At 41.4% G+C, this 23,802-nt stretch overlaps 1 protein-coding gene across 3 annotated transcripts in view; it reads right to left on the reverse strand.

Moving 5' to 3' along the window:
• gabbr1a (gamma-aminobutyric acid (GABA) B receptor, 1a) overlaps positions 1-23,802 on the reverse strand; it is a 180,949-nt gene that overhangs the window by 83,423 nt on the left and 73,724 nt on the right. For all 3 annotated transcript variants that reach the window (XM_075466322.1, XM_075466321.1, XM_075466323.1), the window contains exons 8-12: positions 17,896-18,030; positions 6,825-6,995; positions 744-845; positions 457-522; positions 47-238 (exon numbers count right to left, since the gene is read on the reverse strand). In XM_075466322.1, coding sequence (XP_075322437.1) covers positions 47-238; positions 457-522; positions 744-845; positions 6,825-6,995; positions 17,896-18,030 — 666 coding nt within the window. The remainder of the gene's footprint in view (positions 1-46; positions 239-456; positions 523-743; positions 846-6,824; positions 6,996-17,895; positions 18,031-23,802) is intronic.

The raw sequence follows: 23,802 nt of genomic DNA on the forward strand, positions 1-23,802 counted from the left end.
ATCCCTTTAAGACATTAACAAAGAGCATTTGTTAATTATCACGAACCATGTTGGAGACGCCGCGGACAGTCTCGGGGTTCAGCATGACGATCTCCGTGGTCACGTGTCCCTCCACGGCCTCCGTCATGTTCTCCACGGTGCAGTTGATGGCGGGGTCTTTGATCTTGAACCAGTTGTCTGCGTACCAGCCAATCAGGAACCACACGTACTTCTTCCCGTAGAGCTTCTCTTTGAACACCTGCGACACAGAGGGAGGGAGGCAGATATAAAAGGTGGAGGCGGGGAGGCGGGGAGGGGGTGGGGGGGGATTAATTATTTCCTGGAAACGTGTTGAGCATCACTGCCAAACAAGGAAACTCATTCAGACACTCGAGCAGCTCGTTAACAAGCTCGATTTCTGCTAATAGCCAGTCAGGTTCGGCCTGTTGGGATGGATGATTGAGCGAATGTACGAACCTCGCAAAACACCTTCCTGGCCTCGGTTTCGTAAAAAAGCCCCACGATGATCCTGGCATCCTGGCGCTGTGTGAAATCACAACAAATAACCGCTTAGTTACATCAGCAAAGAGGATTCAGCTTCGTATTCCTGTTCAGGAGCCAATAATTAGCATAGCGCATTAATTTCCTCCATCAAATCGCCTCTATGCTAATGGTTTGGTGTGCAGCTGTGAGCCGGAGGAGAAAGGATGGAGAGGAGGGGGGTGGGGGGGGCAGCAGATGAGGTGAATTTTTAATCAAAGCACCTTCAGGTTCTTGACAGCGACAGCCGGGTCGGTGAGGAAACTCTGACGAACGCTGATCTCAATGCCTGCCTCCTTCACCCTCTGCTCAAGATCATCCAGAGTCTGGCAGATAAAAGGAGAGGACAGACGGGGGGAGAGGGGGGGAGGTTAGAGAGGCAGCTAAACAGAGACACAGACAGAGGTGACAGGCTGAGACTGCAGAGCCAGACAGAAGAAAGTCCGGCGGCTCAATAAAATTAGACAAAAGGAATCAGCCGTGTTACTGTGTGAAGAGGAAAGTCAACTTCCTGTTCTGAGTTTTAGGTTAAAACCAGGGCCGGGCAACGATTAAAATGTTTAATCTAATTAATCACATGATTTCCCTGATTAATCACGATTAATCGCATTTGTACGCAAAATCCAAAAATGAATCCAAAAGTAGTGTATAGCTTTTAGCATTTAGCTTTATTTTAAATGTGCTGCCATATGAATGAAAGTGCCATAACATTTGTTGTGCAAACACACTTTTAACATCAGCATCTTTCTGTAGTTTTTATGTAGAAGCCTCGCTCCACTGTCTGTTTCCTTGAATGACTTGCTGCTATCAGTTGTGTGTTTTGCCTTTAAGTGATATTTTAGACTGGAACTACTACGCTGAGAAGACAATTCAACTTGGCAGTGTTTACAGATGACTTTGGTTCTGTCGACTCCGCCGTCTGGAAGAACTTTAACATGAAAATGGCCGAGTAAAAGTTCCGTACCCTTCTCCATGTTTGGTGGATCCGCCGATTACTTTCTTTTCCTGTTCCACAGCAGACAGCAACAGACTTTTACAATAATAAAAGCCTGTGAGCAGCAGACTTTTACAATAATAAAAGCCTGTGAGCAGCAGACTTTTACAAAATAAAATAAATAATAAAACTTGTGCTAATGCGCGATATAATATTTGCCAGCGTTAAATAATTAATGAGCTAACGTGATAATAACGAGTTAACTCGCCCAGCCCTAGTAAAAATAAAAAAATACATTACATAAAAAAAAAATAATAATAAAAAAAAATCTATACTTTCTCAGGAAAAACAAAATATCGATATATATCGCAGTATGTAGCTTCTTATGTAGCTTATTCTGATAGTTGCAGACAGTTTTCATCCTTAGATCATTCATTAGGTTTCATTGATGGCTCTTTGGTGACTTAGCCTAACCCCAAAAAATAATGCTAAAAAAGAAAAATGTAGAAAAAAACCAGAAAAAATACAAAAAAAACTTGCGTTAATGTGCAACAAAATATTTATCGGCGTTAAAAAATTAGCGAGTTAACGCAATAATAACGAGTTAACTCGCCCAGCCTTAGTTAAGATACAAGATAAAAGGTCTGAAAATGTGGTAAATACAAGCTCAGATTAACAACACTGGAAATATTACACTGCGTCATTATTTACTGAACAAAAACTGAGACAAAACACAGAATAAGTGAGTGAAAAACTAAGTGAACCCTTCCTGCTTCCACAGCAACTAAGTAGCAGCCAGGAGCTGCTGATCAATGCTCTGATTAACTGATCATCAGTCAGTGTGAGCAGCTCTATAAAAGCAGAAGTTCTGTCAGGTGTGTGTTAACACGATGCCAAGGAGGAAAGACATCAGCAAACTGCTGCTGCCCATCGATCTGGGAAGGGTTACAAGGCCGTTTCCCAACTATCTGGAGTCCATCGTTCTACAGAAAGAAAGATTATTCAAGGTCAGAAACCCAAGAGCTACATCTCAGACTCTGCAGGCCTCAGTCAGCATGTTAAAGGTTAAAGTTCACCCCAAGGTCAGAAACCCAGGAGCTACATCTCAGACTCTGCGGGCCTCAGTTAGCATGTTAAAGGTTAAAGGTCACCCCAAGGTCAGAAACCCAGGAACTACATCTCAGACTCTGCAGGCCTCAGTTAGCATGTTAAAGATCACCCCAAGGTCAGAAACCCAGGAGCTACATCTCAGACTCTGCAGGCCTCAGTTAGCATGTTAAAGGTTAAAGATCACCCCAAGGTCAGAAACCCAAGAGCTACATCTCAGACTCTGCAGGCCTCAGTTAGCATGTTAAAGGTCACCCCAAGGTCAGAAACCCAAGAGCCACATCTCAGACTCTGCAGGCCTCAGTTAGCATGTTAAAGGTTAAAGTTCACCCCAAGGTCAGAAACCCAGGAGCTACATCTCAGACTCTGCAGGCCTCAGTTAGCATGTTAAAGGTTAAAGTTCACCCCAAGGTCAGAAACCCAAGAGCTACATCTCAGACTCTGCGGGCCTCAGTTAGCATGTTAAAGGTTAAAGGTCACTCCAAGGTCAGAAACCCAAAAGCTACATCTCAGACTCTGCAGGCCTCAGTTAGCATGTTAACGGTTAAAGGTCACCCCAAGGTCAGAAACCCAAGAGCTACATCTCAGACTCTGCAGGCCTCAGTTAGCATGTTAACGGTTAAAGGTCACTCCAAGGTCAGAAACCCAAAAGCTACATCTCAGACTCTGCGGGCCTCAGTTAGCATGTTAAAGGTTAAAGGTCACCCCAAGGTCAGAAACCCGAGATTCCTCCAGAACCATGAGAGAGTCTGATAACGTCCCACAGGAAACCAGCTGCTGGATCAGGGGTTCACTTAGTTTCTCAGTCACTGCTGCTACCGGCTGCTGGATCAGGGGTTCACTTAGTTTCTCACACACTGCTGCTACCAGCTGCTGGATCAGGGGTTCACTTAGTTTTTCACTCACTGCTGCTACCAGCTGCTGGATCAGGGGTTCACTTAGTTTCTCACTCACTGCTGCTACCAGCTGCTGGATCAGGGGTTCACTTAGTTTCTCACACACTGATTTGTTGGTTTAATTTAACTGAATAAAGTTAAATAAACTTGTCTGAGGTTGCATTTCCCTGATTTTATGACCTGTTAAGGATCAGCTGAACCGTCTAAACGTCCTGATAAAACCTCAGAATTTAAAGCCGTATGTGAGAAACATAAAGAGAGGGGAACATGTGTCATAAACAAGAAGACATCATGGCCACGAGCAGATTGTAAAGAAGAAAAGAAGAATGTGAGAAGAGGGAGGGAAGAAAGCGAGCAGAATCATTAACTTCCATTACAGGAAACAACCCAGGTGACATGGCATCGACCGCTGCTCCTGAGAGAGATGTATTACTTAATCGATATTTCTCACAACCAATATTCCAACAAATGACTTCCAAAACCCTCCATTGGTCATCGGGAGAAATTGCTCGAAGGTGTACTGGCGTATATAGAGAAGACAAAATGGCTCAAACAGAGGCGGGCGGACGGGCTGCAGCCGCACCGATGGGACAGGGAACGAGTGCAGAGGATAGATGTAGATATCTTTAACAAGGACAGATGCAGATGGAGCAGACCAATTAGATCAGGGGTGGCCGACCACTCCGGTTTTATTGGTTCATATCAAAATTTGTGTTTGTGTTCTTTTTAATGTGCGTTAATTCGCTTCGTTTGAGTTCGATACGACAGGGGCCTGGCGTTCATGCTGGGTCCAGCATTCACCGTATTAAGTTTGGGACAGATTGGATAATGTATGTGGGAGTTATAACCGACTTAATATTTTGTGTCGAGTGATGGCGAGTCATCGAACTTTGAGGCGTCGCCACGGCCACGCCCTTTAAGTTTTGAAAAAGTTTCTCCATGATTTTTTCCCCCATGTCTTAAGAGTAACCTGGCCAAGTTTGAAGTCTGTAGCATTAAATCTGTAGGACGAGTTCGATCATATGCAAGGCTAGCCTGGCTGATGCGTCCACATCTCGATGAGATGGTGGTCTGGGAACTAGGTGTGCATTTTCTCGTATTTGAGCCGTGGTTTACGAATGCCTAGAGCCGTTTATTGTGCGCTACGAATGTCTATCAAATGGCGTCTGGTTCTTCCCATGCTGCTTTGCGCGCGATTCATAGCCAATTGTATCACTTATACCAGATGACGTATGTAGAGCGACAGAAATTCGACGAGGAAGAAGGCAATGAAATCTTTCAACGCCAAACGTTGCTCTTTTTTAAAAGTAAACTTGCGTTCTAAGCTACTTAAAACACTTTCTAAGGCTGCATCGAACGGTAACGTTGTGTCCGCTGCCATGTTGGATTAACACTCTACAGGCTTCGGTGTCGTGCATAGACGTCGTCATCGTCTTGCTGCCCCCCCCATTCTGTGATTGGTTCCCTAACTCAGGCAAAAATAAGGGCGGTGGTTTCCAGGCTGCTTTGGCAGTGTGAATGAAATCGCACACAAAGCAGCATGGGAATTCCCAGGCTAATGCAAGGCGTGGAATCGGTCAAAAATGGCACCAAAACGCATTTTCCATCCAAAATGGCTGCCTTTCTGTGGACGTGGGACCATGTTGGCAAGAGACTTTTTAGTGCCTCTGGGCATGATGAATGAGTGTACCGAATTTTTTCGTCCCACGCGAAACTAACCCCATTGCGGGGATCATTTTTAAGCATCGTAGGGGGCGCTACAAAGTCAATGAGCGACTCCCAAATATATAAAGTTTAGATTTTTTCATGTCGTCGACTGGCAGGTGGCGCTCCAACCTTTTTTTGCTCCGCGGACCGGTTTAAGGCAGACAATATTTTTACGGACGGCCTTTCAGGTGTGGCAGATAACCAGAGATGGGGACTCGAGTCACTGTGACTTGGACTCGAGTCGCTGTTTTGATGACTTGTGACTTGACTTGACAAAAAATAGACTTGAGACTCGACTCGGATTTGGAAGTTAAAGACTCGGCACTTGACTTGACTTGAGACACAATGACTTGAATGACTCGAGAGTTATTCAGTTCATGTTTTCAGTTTGAATATAAAATTAATAATCGATAAAATAATATGGAGTACCCGGTAGGAGCGCAGGATCAACATGTCAGCGGGAGGGGGACCGAGAGTCGTTGTCTTCGGCTTTCGTAATCACCATTTTGAAAAAGACGAACAGCACAGTGCAAGACATGCGGCATCAACATCTCAAACAGCCAGACGACAACTTCTAACTTTGTTCATCATTTGAAGATCCATTCTGACCAGTAAGTGCTCGTCAAATTAGCTAATATTATCCTGTTAGCCTAGTCGGTAGTTAGCTAACGTTAGCTTGATATGATGCGGGGTGGACAGGTTGGACACACTGGCCAATGATATTTACTGACAGTTACTTATATCTTGTCTTTTCACTTTATTAAGATCAGATTCTGCAGGTAAAATTGCAATAATAAGGTGACTTGACTTTGACTTGACCAAGAAAAAGTTACTTGGGACTTACTTAAAACTTGCACATGTGTGACTTGGTCCCATCTCTGCAGATAAATACTACAAAATAAAATTATACGACCAACACAGACACTGTGGTATTTAGTAAATATGATAATTAGGGCAAGGCGAGTTAACTCGTTAATTATTTAAATATTTTATCGTGCATTAACGCAGGTTTTATTATTATTTATTTTATTATTGTAAAAGTCTGTTGCTCACAGGTTTTTATTCTGTAAAAGTCTGCTGCTGTCTGCTGTGGAACAGGAAAAGAAAGTAATCGGCGGATCCACCAAACATGGAGAAGGGTACGGAACTTTTACTCGGCCATTTTCATTTTAAAGTTCTTCCAGACGGCGGAGTCGACAGAACCAAAGTCATCTGTAAACACTGCCAAGTTGAATTGTCTTCTCAGCGTAGTAGTTCCAGTCTAAAATATCACTTAAAGGCAAAACACACAACTGATAGCAGCAAGTCATTCAAGGAAACAGACAGTGGAGCGAGGCTTCTACATAAAAACTACAGAAAGATGCTGATGTTAAAAGTGTGTTTGCACAACAAATGTTATGGCACTTTCATTCATATGGCAGCACATTTAAAATAAAACTAAATGCTAAAAGCTATATACTACTTTTGGATTCATTTTTGGATTTTGCGTACAAATGCGATTAATCGTGATTAATCAGGGAAATCATGCGATTAATTAGATTAAACATTTTAATTGTTGCCCAGCTCTAAAATAAACACAAATGAGATTAATTTAAAAACCTAAAAGTAGAGGAGCGAAGGTGTGAAACTAAAGACGCGGTGAAGAAGGTCAAAGCACTGACCGAAGTGAAGACTTCTGTGGTCTGCTGGATGGTGGCAATGCGCGTCCACTTCCACTTCTGGAAGAGCTGCACCCTTGTGGGGTTGTGGAGGGTGGCCGACGGGTGCGTGCGGAAGAAGGTGGGGAAGCGCTGGCGGTTGGACAGCGCCGGCGAGCTGGAGCCGTAAGACAGCTGAGGAAACAGAGAAGAAGTATTAATGACATATGCTGTGTTTTCGAAACCGCATACTGCATACTGATCGATCACACAGTATGCAGAGCGTATACCCACAATGCATTTCAATCCTGCCCGAGCCGAAATCAGCCGGCCTGAAGCTGATTTCTCTTAAGCTCTAAACTCTGTAGACTTTAGCAACATTTGAAACATTTTCAGGTGAGAAAGTAGTCGTTTAGATCCCCAACGTGTTGAAAACCTGAAAAAATACCGGCTGTTTACAATTTTGTTCCCACGAATTCGGCGCTACTAAAGCTAGCCGCAGTGAGCAACGCACTTCCTGTTATTTTCACAAAATAAAATACCCGTTGCCTTTTATCATAGGGAAAGCCATTACGATACAATTGGTGCTTTTGTTTTGAAAACAGGAAGTGAACCTACCCTGACGATCGGCGACGTCACGTTACGTTTGGAAGTTAAAGTTTCGGCACTTGACTTGACTTGAGACACGATGACTTGAATGACTTGAGTGTTACTCAGTTCATGTGTTCAGTTTGAATATAAAATTAATAAATTAATCAAAATAATAATATTGATTACCCGGTAGGAGCGCAGGCTGAGAATGGCGCCATGATTGGATCCCTACCCTGTCAATCAGGCATGCCCTCTCTACATACCTTACGTGTTTATTGGAGAATAAACTCATATCAGATATGCATCAACATGTCAGCGGGACCGAGAGTCGTTGTCTTCGGCTTCCGTAATCACCATTTTGACGGCAAAAGACGAACATCACAGTGCAAGACATGCGGCATCAACATCTCAGACAGCCAGACGACAACTTCCAACTTTGTTCCTCATTTGTAGATCCATTCTGACCAGTAAGTGCTCGTCAAATTAGCTAATATTATCCTGTTAGCCTAGTCGGTAGTTAGCTAACGTTAGCTTGATATGATACGGGGTGGACAGGTTGGACACATTGGCCGATGATGTTTACTGACAGTTACTTATATCTTTGTGTTTTCACTTTATTAAGATCAGATTCTGCAGGTAAAATTGCAATAATAAGGTGACTTGACTTGCCCAAGAAAAAATGACTTGAGACTTGCACATGTGTGACTTGGTCCCATCTCTACTGAGTAGTAACCTCATGATGCATACCCAACATTTCGGAGAATCTAGTATGCATTCGGGAACTTCTCGCTTACTCAAACTCGCATACTAACTCAAAAAGTTAGTAGGAGTGGGGGAAGTATGCGGTTTTGAACACAGCCAGAGAGAACATGTTTGTACTTTGATGGTTCAAACAGCAGAGGAAAGCCAGCTAAAAGAATCTGTTCTCGTTTTCTCACCCTCCTCCACCTCATCTCCATCAGCTTTCTTTTAGCTCATGAGGTGAGCAGATAAACTCCATAATTCCAATTGAAAAAAAGAAGTATTTCTCATGTATTTCTCAGACATTAGCATCAAATTTTGGAGGCCCATCCCAACACTCCAAACAGAACAAATTAAAATGGCGTTAACCTGTTCCAGCATCTCTGTTTGGACCTGCAGTCATGGAGCTCTCCGGCAACAGTTCCCATAAAAAACGGAGGCCGACTTCTAAGATTTGTGCTCACAGTTACGGGGAGAAAAGGGCTGCAGGAAAATGTCAGTGGAAGCAGGTTTTTAAGAAAGCCTCTTTGTCAAATGCTTTCGCAGCAACAACTAAAAATAAAATCCTTGACAGGTCTTCTTTTAAAACGAGGAACACGCCGTTTAGGGAACCATTACAGATTCCAACAGCCTCCGCCTCCAAAACTCTCATCTCAGCACCATTACCTGTGCAGCTACAGGATGTTAACCTCCGGGAGCCAGAGGTGGCTCGGTGATAGATGCCTCGCACAACGTGGACTCCCCGCAGGAACAAATCCCCGAGTAAAGGCAGGCGGATGAAGGGATCAATATGAAGGAAGGAAGGATGGAAGGATGGATGGGATTAAACAGGAAGACACGGCTGATGTGGGAGCACCAGCAGCTCCATCAGGATGGAGGATAAGCATTTGCTACGTTTTTGTATTTTACTGATTGTCAACAAATCAAATGATTTGACCAAAATGAAGAATTATTGCTGCTGTAGATTAAGCTTCATTCAGCGCCAAAAAGCTTTGAATACCAAAACCTGGTGGGTACACTGGAAAAAAATCCAAGTCTTACCAAGTATATTTGTCTCATTTCTAGTCCAAATATCTCATTACACCTAATATAAGACACAACGGCCTAACAAGTACTATTTCAGCCAGATATAGGGACTTGTTGGAAGACAATACATCTGGAATATCTTGTTAGATGAAAAAGTCTTGAAAACAAATTGTTTTGAGTCACATATCATATGAAACAAGCTTTTTTTGACATTTGAAGAGGTTTTTAAGCTAATTTCAAGATCACTTTTTATCTCAAAAGTCCCAAATATCACATCTTATTTCAAGAAATCTGGACAAGCCGATTTTCACTAGTTCCATTGGCAGATTTATTTTTGCTTATTTCAAGCAAAAACGTCTTTTATTTGTTGTTTTTCTTACTTACTTTTGGAGGGGCATTTTTTTCCAGTGTAGTAACGAGTTACATTTACTCGAGTAAGTTTTCGAAATAATTTTAGTTCTAGGAGTAGTTTTAAATCTCTATACTTTTTACTTTTCCTTGAGTAGATGTGTGCAGCAGAAACTGTCCTCTTACTCCGCTACATTAGGCTACAATGAGCTGGTTACTTTTCTTCTTACCTCTTTGGTATTCTACGCCTCATTATTTTTATCCCCTCGCGTACGCCTCATTTTAATGTTTTATTCTGACAGAGAGAGAGACTTCCGCCAAAGGCTCTACCACCTGACTGTGTTCCACCAATCAGACGCAGCCGTGCAGTCTGGTCACGTGACCGTACTCAATCTCAGCGGCGGGACGGGTTAGCTTTAGCATTAGCAGTCGTAGCAAACAAACAAAGAAACAGATGAAAAATGTCAGAACCAACGGTGGGAAATGAAGACGCAGACGAGGCCTCATACTGAAAGCATGTTTACCTTACAAAGAGTGAGAAACAGCAGCTACATTATGTGTCTTCTGTGTCAACCAAAACAAACGCACATTTCAGCAGAAACTCAACATCTAACTTGAGGAAACGTGTAGCGGTAAGTTTCCTAAACTCGTTTTTCCCCCATGGATAGGTGAATGTTTGTTTTTTAGGTTACATATGGGTTACATATGTTTTAAACATTTCCTAAGTCTCTTTTATTTTTTATTGAGGTACTTGAATTTACCTGGATTATTTTAATTTAAGCTATTTTGTAATAAATTAATTCATTTTAATTTATTTTATCAATTGGATGAACTCTAATTTGCCTTAAGATGATTATTTAGTATTTTTGTCTGTCTGATTGAATGCTTGTGTTAACAAATAAATCAGACGTTACTCAACAGTTACTCAGTACTTGAGCAGTTTTTTGGATGACTACTTTTTACTTTTACTTGAGTCATATTATTCTGAAGTAACAGTACTTTTACTTGAGTACATTTTGGCTCCTCTACCCACCTCTGGTGCACCAACATAGAATATCGGTAACAACATTCAGCATGTTGTAAATTTCCTTCCAAGCAGCCACACTTTCTTGTAATAAAGCTATTTTTTTGGCTGCTTTTTCACTCATTTTTCACTCAAGTCTATTGAACAAAGCCCCGAGTATGTTTTGTGAGCCTCTAAGTCACCATGACATCGAAGTCCGCCTTTATAAGTGTCAATAATATTCTTGAGTTTGCCATTTCCAGGAGAACTATCGAAATTATTGATGCCTCATCCTGCATTCAGGGACATTTTGCACATTTCTTCCTGTCACTTACAGAATTCAGTACAAAATTGCTCTCATCACCCATCAATGCTTAAACGGAACCTCACCAGATTATCTGAAGGACCTTCTCATTCCACATTCATCCACCAGATCTCTACGATCACAAGACTGCAACCTCCTCCACCTTCCTCGATCCAGATTAAGGACCATGGGAGATCGGGCATTCTCTGTGGCTGCCCCCCGTCTCTGGAACTCTCTCCCGGTCTATCTGAGAGCTCCGCAACCACTGGGCGACTTCAAAAGAGGCTTAAAGACTTTTCTTTTTAAGCAAGCCTATTCTGCCGCCACATGATTTTTATGATGTTGATTTTATCCCTGATTTTAGTTGTACTTTGTAGCACTTTGAGATTTTTGCTAATGAAAAGTGCTTATTATTATTATTATTTATTTTTTTTTTTTTTTTGTCCAATGAATGAATAGAGGGATAATGTGCAGCAGAGGTCAGTGCATCAATCAAAGCAGACACTTCTAGCTCCTGTTTTAACATGAAATGTGTGAACATGGAAAGGCAAATATCACTCCACTGACCAGGAAGCTCTATGAAAACGAGGTATCAAACTGTTTTTCAGACTCAAACTGACTCATTTTGCAGCAAGCTCCTAAACAAACCCTAACAACTCTGAATCAGCAGATCATTAAATTCATTTCAATATATTTTCTGGGGGAATGCCACAATTTCCAATTAACTCAGTTTCAGGCAGAAGTTCAAATCGCACAGGCCGGTGGCAAAACAAACCAACAAAGAAACACACAGTGTTGGAGGCAAGATGAGGAAATATGATAAAACAGAACATTGGTTTTTTGGTAATTCGGCTGAAAAGTTAATTTAATAAGTTAAAAACTGATGTGTTTTGCACTCATTTAGCTTGTTTTTGACAGGATTTAATTAGCATCACGCCAGGAAACTATTTAGCAAAAAATCTGAAAATAACTAAACTACAAGCTGTTCCTTCAAGGCAACAAATTCCCAGCAAAAAAGGCTGCTGGAGCAGAAATAGACCAACAAAGCAAGAGACAAGTCAGAGATGGGGACTCGAGTCGACTCGAGTCACTGTTTTGACGACTTGTGACTTGACTTGACAAAAAAGAAAAGACTTGAAAAGACTGAAGCTGATTTCTCTTAAGCTCTAAACTCTGTAAACTTTAGCAACATTTGAAACATTTTCAGGCGAGAAAGTAGTCGTTTAGATCCCCAACGTGTTGAAAACCTGACAAAATACCGGCTGTTTACAATTTTGTTCCCACGAATTCGGCGCTACTAAAGCTAGCCACAGTGAGCAACACACTTCCTGTTATTTTCACAAAATAAAATACCCGTTGCCTTTTATCACAGGGAAAGCCATTACCATACAATTGGTGCTTTTGTTTTGAAAACAGGTAGTGAACCTACCCTCGTTGTAGCTAGCTTGAAACTGCCGTTTTGACAGGAAATGACGATCGGCGACATCACGTTACGTTGCATCTTGGGTAGTTTGAGTACGAGTAGTGACCTCATGATGCATACCCAACATTTAGGAGAATCTAGTATGCATCCGGGAACTTAAAAAAAGTTAAAGTCAGTATGAGTAGTAAGAGTAGTAGGAGAAGTATGCGGTTTGGAACACAGCCATTGTCTTCGGCTTTCATAATTACCATTTTGACGGTAAAAGACGAACAGCACAGTGCAAGACATGCGGCATCAACATCTCAGACAGCCAGACCACAACTTCCAACTTTGTTCGTCATTTATAGATCCATTCTGACCAGTAAGTGCTGTCAAATTAGCTAATATTATCCTGTTAGCCTAGTCGGTAGTTAGCTAACGTTAGCTTGATATGATACGGGGTGGGGGACAGTTACTTATATCTTGTCTTTTCCCTTTATTAAGATCAGATTCTGCAGGTGAAATTGCAATAATAAGGTGACTTTGACTTGACCAAGAAAAAATTACTTGAGACTTGCACATGTGTGACTTGGTCCCATCTCTGAGACAAGTAAAGCTCCACATCCAAACATCCCAAAAAATCACAAAGAGCATCTCCTGATTCTCAGCTCATCTCTTAGAAAGGGGGATCGGAGCCCCTCCTCATTCAGTGAATGGAGGGTGCTGTTGCCTCCCTGGTGCTCTGACGAGGCTGCTGCAGGCAGAGCGCATGCAGAAATAATTGAGTGTGGCGGTTAGGGAGGTTTTGCTTGTGGTGGCGTGTAGTAAAGACGGACGGATCTCTTTGTCTGTGGGGAGAATCGGCTGCTCGAGCTGAAGCGGAAATGAAGAGTGGGTGAGAAAGGCAGAGAGGGAACGAGATGGAGGAGGAGGCAGGAAGGAAGGAAGGAAGAAAGAAAGAATCCAGCTCCAGGAAGCGATGACGAATAATAAAAGTCAAAAAGTGGAAAAATAGTTGTTTTTTTTAATGACGCACAGGAAAAAATCTAAATCTTACCAAGTATATTTGTCTCATTGAGTATCTCATTACACTTAATATAAGACACAACTGCCTAACAAGTACTATTTCAGCCAGATATAGGGACTTGTTTGAAGACAATACATCTGGAATATCTTGTTAAATGAAAAAGTCTTCAAAACATGTTGTTTTGAGTCATATTTCACATGAAACAAGTTTTTTTTTTTTACATTTGAAGAGGTTTTTAAGCTAATTTCAAGATCACTTTTATCTCAAAAGTCCAAAATATCACATTTTATTTCAAGAAATGTTGACAAGCCGATTTTCACTAGTTCCATTGGCAGATTTTTTTTGCTTATTTCAAGCAAAAACGTCTTTTATTTGTTGTTTTTTTTACTTATTTTTGGAGGGGCATTTTTTCCAGTGCGAGGAAAGAAAACGGTGACACAAAGAGAAAGAGGGGCAGACGCCAGCCACTAGAACCGATTGTTCCCACCGACTAATCTCTGGATGAAACTTCAATTATGGGACGAAAACTAGTGACAGAGCGGCAGATCAAGAGAAGCAAGAGAGTGAGACAAACAAAATAAAGCGAGTGATGGAGGTGTAGAACGCCGATAATGATTCAGAAAAAAAGAAGAACAGCGGACCCAAAGATCTGGGACGTGTTAAAAAAAACATGGCCATGAATCCTTTATGATGATGTATCTGAGCACTTTATCCTGAGTGTAATGAAGCCGGCTCGTAGCTTGTAAAGCCTCGGCTATAATTAAAGGTGCCGAGCAGAACATGTTCGAATCAATAAACAACTCCGGCATTGATCAGGAGAGTAAAGCACGATTAGAAACAAAAAGAGCCAAAAATATCATCCCACGGATGAGGCGGCATCTGTTTCCCGCGCAGAGAGACAACACAGCGAAGGGTTTCTGCATCAGTGTCAGCTTTCCTCTCGGCTTATATCCGTCCCCGTGCTAACCAGAAGAGAAAACCCACCGGAGACAGGAACAAAGGACAGTCCTCTTAGCTTCTTTGTTTTCGCATCTGCCTCGTGTTCTCCTCAGAGAATCGGCTCAGAAAACATTTTAGCCTTCATTTGCCACCGCGCACGGCAGCTTTAAAATCAAAAAGCAAACAATTCGCATATGATTAGTGCACATTTAGACTCTCTGTGAAAGAAGGCGTGTTGTTGGACGCCTTAAATGCAAATATTGTCCTCCCAGAAAGGACCCCATGCATCATTTAATGATGCAAGCCTATAGTTACATGAAAGAAAAAGGTGAGTAGATCCAAATAGTTTGGATCTCTAACCCTAATGTAAATCAAATGAAATCAAATCAAATTTATTTGTAGCACATTTCATGTACAAAACAATTCAAAGTGCTTTACATGAAATAAAAGCATTGCAGCAGGGAGTGGAAGAAGCATTAAAAATACATAAAAGAATATAAAGAAAAACAAATAAAATCATTTAAATGAATTTAAAAAAAAGCAACAGTCCAGATAAATTCAAAGATATCGTGCAGATTTCATGCATAGACACATGAGAACAGAAATGTCTTTAACCTGGATTTAAAAATGTCTCCATTTGGTGAAAGTTTAATCTCCACTGGCAGTTCGTTCCACTTGTTTGCAGCATAACAGCTAAATGCTGCTTCTCCATGTTTAGTCTGGACTCTGGACTGGACCAGCTGACCTGAGTCCTTGGATCTCAGAGCTCTGCTGGCTTTATATTCTCTGAACACATCACAGATTGTAAACCATCAGCAGGCTTTTAAAATCTATTCTGTGACTGACTGGAAGCCAGAGTAAAGATTTTAAAGCTGCTGTGATGTGTTCAGATCTCTTAGTCCGGGTTAAAACTCCAGCAGCAGCGTTCTGGATGAGCTGCAGATGCTTAATGCTCTTTGTGGGAAGTCCAGTTAAAAGACCATTAATTCAATTCAATTCAATTCAATTCAGTTTATTGTCAATTCTGCATATGTACTGGACATACAAGGATTGAAATTACGTTACTCTCCTACCAAGGCTGCAGCTAAAAAGAGACATTTATACATACACTGAGAACATCTAAGCTAAATAAATAAAATATCCAAAATAAAGCACTAAAATAAGAAAAGACATACATAAGACAATATGGACAGTATGGACAGTGCGTTCCTCTCATGGAGGAATAAGGAGGGAGTATATGGATGTTATAACGGTTAGACAATATTGCAATAAAACCAGTATAAAATTTTGTGGATTTAAGCAAGAAATTTGTAAAATAGCTTAAGGCTGGCTAAAGTGGTCAATGCATAACTATGCTAAAATTCAGTCTTGAAAGGATGGTGGGTCCTAATAGGAGTATTATAGTGCATGCCAGTTCTTAAAAGACCCAGTGTGGGAGGGGGGTTTGGGGTGATCAGGAAGACCGGGGGGGGGGGTAGAGCAGGAAGCGAGTGATTACAGTAATCGAGTCTGCTGGAGATGAAAGCATAGATGAGTTTCTCCTTGTCTGTTTGGGAGAGGAAACCTTTAATTCTGTTGATGTTTCTGAGGTGGTAAAAAGCTGCCTTGGTGACAGCTTTGATGTGGCTGCTGAAAGTCAGATCTGAGTCTATCAACACTCCGAGGTTACCGACTTGGTCAGTGATTGTAAGGTCCAGAGTCTCAAGATATTTACCAACGCTGACCCTCTTCTCTTTGCTCCCAAACAGAATGATCTCAGTTTTGCCTTCATTTAATTTTAGAAAATTCTCTCTCATCCAGGTGTTTACTTCCTCCAGACACTGACACAGTACGTCTGCTGGGCTGTAGTTGCCATGGTGACAGAGACACATAAAGTTGTGTATCGTATGCATAACTTAATTGATGTTAAAGTTCTGCAATATCTGACCCAAAGGGAGCATATACAAGAGGTCCAAGAATTGACCCCTGGTGAACTCCACAAGTCATGGCCACTATTTGTAGGAGATCACTTTCTACTGAGGTAAAAACTGTTTTTAAAACTTGTTAATGCTCTTTTTGGGAAGTCCAGTTAAAAATTGTAACGTAGTGACGGTTTTGCCTGAACCTAACCTACGGCTTTAGGTAAGGGCTTTGAATGCAGAGCTGAAGCACAGCAGAGAGGGAGCGGGTGGGACCTTTAAGCTGTATTTGTTCAGATTTCTTTGTCTTCCCAAGGTTAATACGCTTTGCTCTGAAGGATTATTTTGGTTAATTCAACCTGGCACATTTCTTATCAGCGTTGCTGTGAGTCATGCTAGTTGTGCACTCTCCACCTCCACTGAAAGAAATCAGAGTGCGAACAGCATCTGCTGTGGTGAATAGCATGAGCTCCCTGGAGCTTTGCGGCTTTGATAAACACTGCTGTCATGGAGATGGAGAAGTTTCACCATGCGAGAGTAAAGTGGAGGAGAAACCTAACCCAGCTGGACCGAGGCGCTTATTTCTCCATATGTTGGGTAAAAGCTGCTACAAGAAGCATGTTGTAGCAGCGTGCCGGACGCTCAATTTTTCATACTCCAGCACCGAAACCCACTAAACCGAAAACAATCCAGAGTCTCACACACAAAAATAAACCGGCACGCAAGACTGAGTATCACCCAGAAGGTTTCCCTGGATGGAAAGCTTTACTACTGTTAGCAAAACGGTCGTTACAGGCGGCTAATTTGTGTGTTTACACCCAAAAAAAAGGATGTTTTTGAAAAGCTGCAGGGAACGAATAAAAGCTGGAACACCTCGTTTCCAACTCCAAATTACTTCAAGTGCACAGTTAGCATGAAACTTAGGGCAATGAAATAAACAATAATGAGAAACCGAATAAACCGGAACGAGTCATGTCCATACAGGCACACTTAATTAGATTTTTTTTGTTGGGTTACACCCTGATGAGGTCTTTTATTTTTCCATTCTTGGCTCTTGCCTTCCCCTAAGTTCTGCAGTCTTGTCTTAATCAGGATATGAGCTCTGTGACCAGAGCCGTTTTAAATATGTATTATTTGGCAGTGACTTGAAAGCATTGCCAAATTTGCTAGCTTTAGCTGTGTTTTTTTGCATACATTTACATACATTTTGGCTAACTGCTACCATTAAAAGCATATAAAATTTGATTTAACATGTTTCTGTACAAAACAGCCGTGACTGGATTACTCCACTACTGACATAAACAGTTTTGGGAGTTTAAAATAAAACCTCTACTCAGAAAAGTGGCACATACTTCAGGTGACAGCCTGAATATGCTCACTGGAAAAAAAAAATCAAAAGTCTCACCGAGTATATTTGTCTCATTTCTAGTCCAAATATCTCATTACACTTAATATAAGACACAACTGCCTAACAAGTACTATTTCAGCCAGATATAGGGACTTGTTTGAAGACAATACATCTGGAATATCTTGAAAACAAATTGTTTTTAGTCGGATTTCATATGAAACAAGCTTTTTTTTTTTTTACATTTGAAGAGGTTTTTAAGCTAATTTCAAGATCACTTTTATCTCAAAAGTCCTAAATATCACGTCTTATTTCAAGAAATCTTGACAAGCCGATTTTCACTAGTTCCATCGGCAGATTTATTTTGCTTAATTCAAGCAAAAACGTCTTGTATTTGTTGTTTTTCTTACTTATTTTTGGAGGGGCATTTTTTCCAGTGTATACTTCCATACAAAATAGAGAAACACTCACCACTATGAGGTTCCACATGCGAGCAGCTTCGGCCACCAGTGTGGAGACGCCGCTGCAGCCGGGCAACAGCACGATCTTGATGGGTTCAGTGTACAGAAGGTCATACAGCAGCTTGGTGGCTTCTCCTGGGTCACACTGCAAGGACACAACGGCAGCGTTTAATGGGAGGAAAGAGGAATGAATTTAGATGAGACAGAGATGGAGGAAGGAAGGAATAGAATAGATAAAAACCGAGTGAGACAGATAGTGAGGTATAAGTGAAGGGAAATGGCATTAAAAAAAAAAGGCCAGCAGGAGCAAAACACAGACAAGTCATGGAAAGTGAAAGAAAATGTCAGAAAAGTCGCAGGGATCTGCAAACAAGCAGACACGAATGTGAAGGGAAAACCTGAGCAGGAGGAAAAGAACAGGCATTTTCTGGGCATGTATCATCAAAACACAGCACGCTGTCCTCAGATCATGACGCAGAAACCGACGAGAGAGGCAAGGAGCGAACAAAAGTGAAACTGATGAGCACAACAGCAGCCGTCACACGCATTTCAAGCCTCGATAAAGTCATTTACAGCGTGTCTAGGTGGTGAAAGTGTGGCTGGATGATCCATCACTGCTCTGCCAGCCACATCAGACTCACAAATAAGCAGACCCGACATCTAATGATTCAGCATAGGAGAGCAGATATGGCTCACAAACACAAGCACACAGACACACTCACATTAGGAAAATACACTCCAGAAGGGTGTTACAAGCAAACGTATCATAGGGGATGACAGCCAATATAAAAGCTCCAAATTAGGGTGTTTTTTTCCCCCTCCTTGTTCCCTTTGAGGCAGCCCAGTGATTTCTCTAAAGTGGTAATCACCTGTCAAGGCCCGAGAATATATGGACCTGTTGGTGCTCGTGTTGAAAGATGTGTTTTCTATTAACTCTAGATTGGCTGGAGTTACACCGGTGTCACGTCATTCCTGCAATGTCAACACGCCGACGTGCAATTAGATCGTTCAGTCCGAGTCCAATCACTGTCGGCCTTCTTACACAAACGCCTTTAGAAGGTTTTTGTCCCATTCGATGAATGAAATCGAATAAAAAGGATTTTTTTTATTCATGTCCTGGTGACCTCTGTGTCCTCCAAACCTCCAAGTTCATGCAGAAACAATGTTAAAAGCTTCACTTTTTCTTTTTATTAGTGAGCCAATACAAGAGTAACACATCACAACGAGCACTGGGAGTAGCAGCTGGGCGGCGCATCCACCAGGAAATGAAAACATTCTCAGAGAGGATGCTTCAAGTCTTCATTTAAAGGAGGAGTTCGTTTTTTTTGTTTTTTTTTAAACCTGGACCTTATTTCTGACATAAAATACCTTCATCTACTCACCGATAACCGTTTGGTGAAAGTCGGCGTCCTTCGGAAGATATTCGGCGTATATCAATATAACGGGAGAGAACAGGGCAGAGACGATACAGCCTCTAAATAAGGCATTATCTGTCTTTATTTCACCTATACTTTAAAGGGATAGTTCGCCTCTTTTGACATGAAGCTGTATGACATCCCATATCAGCAACATCATTTATGAACATCTTCTTACCCCCTGCTGCGTCCTGTGAGCAGAGTTCCAGCCTCGTTTTGGAGTTGATGAAGGTAGTCCGGCTAGTTGGCTGGGGTTTAAAAAATAAAGCGTTTTGGTTCTCAAAACAATATGCGTTCAAAAGAGTAATACATTTGCATCACAAAATCGTTCTCCAGGAAAAAGTCAGATCTCACAATCTCTTGTCACTATTTTTGCCTCCCTTCATATCAATGCGTACAGCTACCTAGCGACAGCCGCGCCTGTTACGGTGTTTACTGCTCGGTCTGCACAGCAGGCAGTGATACGAAGGGAGAGAAAATAGGGCCAAGCGATTGTGAGGTTTGACTTTTTCCTGGAGAATGATTTTGTGATGCAAATGTATTACTCTGTTGAACGCATATTGTTTTGAGAAGCAAAACGCTTTATTTTTTAAACCCCAGCCAACTAGCCGGGCTACCTTCATCAACGCCAAAACGAGGCTGGAACTCTGCTCACAGGACGCAGCAGGGGGTAAGAAGATGTTCAGAAATGATGTTGCTGATATGGGATGTCATACAGCTTCATGTCAAAAGAGGCTAACTATCCCTTTAAGACCAATGAATGAATGATCGCGTACTGTTACACTGTTAGCTCAGAGCTGCCGTGTTGTTGTTATCGGGGGCTTTTCGGGCGGCGCATGTCGATGACGTCATCCCACTAGACGTGTGTGTAGAAACCCTTGAAACCCCAGTTTCAAGTCTCTGTGTGGCTTTAGTTGGACTTTGCATTTAGCCAATTTGAATGTGAACATTATTTTACTTTGTGTGATGTGTTTATCTTTTCTATTGCCTTTGGAATACTTTAAGGCTTAGGCTAACCCTAACCCTTCAAGTTGCACTTTGAAACCCATATGGGCAAACACAGGTGGGGCCACCGTGGAAACTGCGGACAAACCCACTTGGGACCCAAATCTGAAGCCCAAATTTAAACCTCATGGGCCCCACATGGACATTCTGGCTTGAGGGCTTCCTATAAGCCCCCCCGATAGCCCCGGATAACAACAACAGGGCAGCTCTGAGCTAACAGTGCAATAGTATGCGTTCATTCATTCATTGGTGTTAAAGTATTGGTGAAATAAAGACAGATAATTTAGATATGGATATATCCCGTTATATGGATATACGCCGATCTCCAGTGATCTAAATATCTTCCGAAGGACGCCGACTTTCACCAAACTGTTATCCATGAGTAGATGAACGTATTTTATGCCAGAAATAAAGTTTAAAAGAACCCGAACTTCCCCTTTAAGAAGATTGTAAATCTGATTATTGTTTGGATGACTGACTGCATGTAAAGATGGAGCCTAAATATCTGTGAATGTCATTTTTATCATCTTTGATCAGCTTGCTTTCACGTCTGTAAACAGAGAGAAAAGTTTGTATGACGCATACCGAATGACCTCATAATAGATTATTCTGCAGGAGCGGTTAAAAAGTTTCACTTTGACTCTTCAAGTCCAAAGATGTGATCATTAACACTTGAACATGAACTATTAGCACAAGTGCTCGCCCCTCGGGATGATTGAGGGCACTAATGGTTATTCGAGACGGTTTTTAAATTGGACACAAAATTAGTTTTAAGCCCTGAAAGCGTAAGAAGAGTCCAAAACATTAATTATATTAGAGAATTCTAAAACTACTACAAACACCTTCAGACCTCCTGGAAGACAGATTAAATAAAAACAAATTTATTTTATTATAGACTTCTTTTTTTTTTTAAACAAAAACCCTGCTGCACCGTAGATTTTCGTGGACTTTCTGCAAGTCATCCAGCTCTCTTTGTCCTGTTTCCCCAGCTGGTTCTGACTCAGTAGGCATTACGTACCACTTATTTGTAGCCAAGTCTTGCAGCAAATGTGACACAATAACAGAAAATTCTTGTTGTGCTGATATTTTGTGCCATCCAGCATGACTTGTCCGGTTGGTGCGTGATTAGCTGAGGGGGCAGTTTTGATTTGATGGTAATTACAGCGTCTGTTCATGCAAGCCGAGATGTTTCCCAAACCTTAAACCACCTTGTTTTAATACCTAACCGTAGCAAAGTAATTTGTAATGTGTAAGATGGTGATGGAACAGCAGCAAAAATAACATTTCGAAATAACAGTCAAAATGGAAATTGGTATTTGTGGATAGCAAAATTCGTGTGCATCTCAAGGCATACTTGTAGATCACCTTCTGTGCATTTGCAGTTATTTTTTAGACAAATTTAAGCCCAAACTTCTGGAGATTTTGGGGGTTTTTTTTCTGAAGATTTATTGTGTTTACTTCACATTTCCCACACAGATGAGATAAAACAGACTTCAGCCATAAATGTTATTTACAGACCTAACACTAACGGACTGATCATGAGTAAAGTTAGTAATTAAGAAACATACTTCTGGAGTTTAACTTGTGAACAAACACAAAGTCACCATAAAGGGGAATCAGGAACCTGAGTCTGGGACCAGTCTGGCTAAACTTGCACGGTTGCTTCTGGAAACCAAAACTACCCGATCAGCGTTCGGCTGAAATATTCAGTTTCACAATATTTGCACGGATCGTTCTATCATGCCAAGACTAAAGGCTTCCCCCAGCTTTGATTTGATCTTTTGTTACCACAGTCAAAGGATGCCTTGTGTGACAGATTCATTCTATCATTAAGAACTAGAGATGCGCGGTTGGCGGTTGAATCCGCGGAGACCGCGGATTAACCGCGGATCGGGCGGATGACACGCCGAAAAATAGTATTTTAATTAAATTCGGGCGGGTTGCGGTTGAAGCACTAAAAAAAAAAAACCACATAATTTTCCAAAGGTAACGAACGAAAACATACATTACAAACAGTATAAAACAAAACCACGTTTTAAATTTCCTGCGTAGGTCTTCTCGTATGTTTGTGTCCGTTACTATACTAATAATACTAATAATTAACATATATTTTTTTACATACAACACATTTTGGATGTGGATAATGTCTGAAGAAACGGAAGAAAATATTAGCATACACAGTTCCGGTTCTGATATAGATTCTACAGTTAGCACATAGGACCCTAGTTCTACGTTGCTTGCTAGCAGTGTTGGGTGCGTTAAACTGTGTGGATTAAAGTGGAATAATTGCAAGAATCCTGTGATCAAGACAGCGTTTTAAGGTAGGCCATCTGGTTATTCATTTTGCCCGCTGCGGCATGTTGATTTGGGCTTATGTGCTTTGAAGTTGTTTTACATTCTCTGAAGTAGGTTGGGAACATTTGCGCTAAAGGATGGATTTATCGTGCTATGTAGACGGACTTTGTTGTCTAGATTCTTTTAAAAAATTCGTACACTCAAAACGGTGTGGCCGGGCTTATCATGTTTTACTTTTTTCTTGATGGAGTGTGAAATATAGCTGCAAATAGTATTTCAATGCAGACATGTCAAAACGACCATGGAATGCACATTTTTAAGGTGATGGAAGGGTCGTGTGATGCTTGGAAATAGATCGGTTAATCCAAAATGTAGAACTATGTAGTTATATTCTGTATTAATGTTTCACATACAAGTGGGAAGACGTAAGGTATGCTAACCTGTAACTAGTGATAGTGTGAATGCCTTGGAAGGAATTCAATCGCTTGTGACGGCTGTGTGTCTTAAAGGTGTACAATTTAGCACTTGGGAGTGATTTTGACAGCACTATTATCCACTACACAGTAGTAGGCGGACTTATTGGCAAGATATAATGAACTACGCTGTTTGAAAAAGCCGATACAAATAGCCAAGGCACCTTCAATAGACCTACACCTATCGGCGGATGGCGGGCGGGTTCGGTTTTGAAAATCGGTGAAAAAATGTTTGTGCAAATGGATAGCGGGCGGAAATATATATATTTTTGCAGCGGTTGCGGATGGGAAAATACGTCATCCGCGCATCTCTATTAAGAACAAATGTACGGAAGCCCTAAACGGCCAAAGATACATACATTTTATTCCATCCGTTTGCCCGTGATAACGAGATAATTAATTTGAGATCTCGAGAAAATGATCATTGTTTTCTCAAGATAACGAGTTAATTTACCGATGGTTTTCGAGGCCACTTTTTCTCCCCAATCCGCCCTTGGTTATATGTGTTTATATGTATTTCTGGCAAGGGTTTTTACCCATTTTTATCCCCTGTAGTGGCGATTGTTTGTCAAACTAAACATCCTATAAGTTGAAACGTGCCACTACTGAACTGGGGTTGGGTTTCGTACGCAGGCAAAAAAAAGAAGTCCAATGTCCAATACCTGAAGATTGTGTTTTAACGGTTTATTTTTCCAGCTGGCAAGCAAATAATACAGATACAACTTTCCT

This window comes from Odontesthes bonariensis, chromosome 5 (genome assembly GCF_027942865.1).
Source record: "Odontesthes bonariensis isolate fOdoBon6 chromosome 5, fOdoBon6.hap1, whole genome shotgun sequence".
Taxonomy (NCBI): Eukaryota; Metazoa; Chordata; class Actinopteri; order Atheriniformes; family Atherinopsidae; genus Odontesthes; species Odontesthes bonariensis.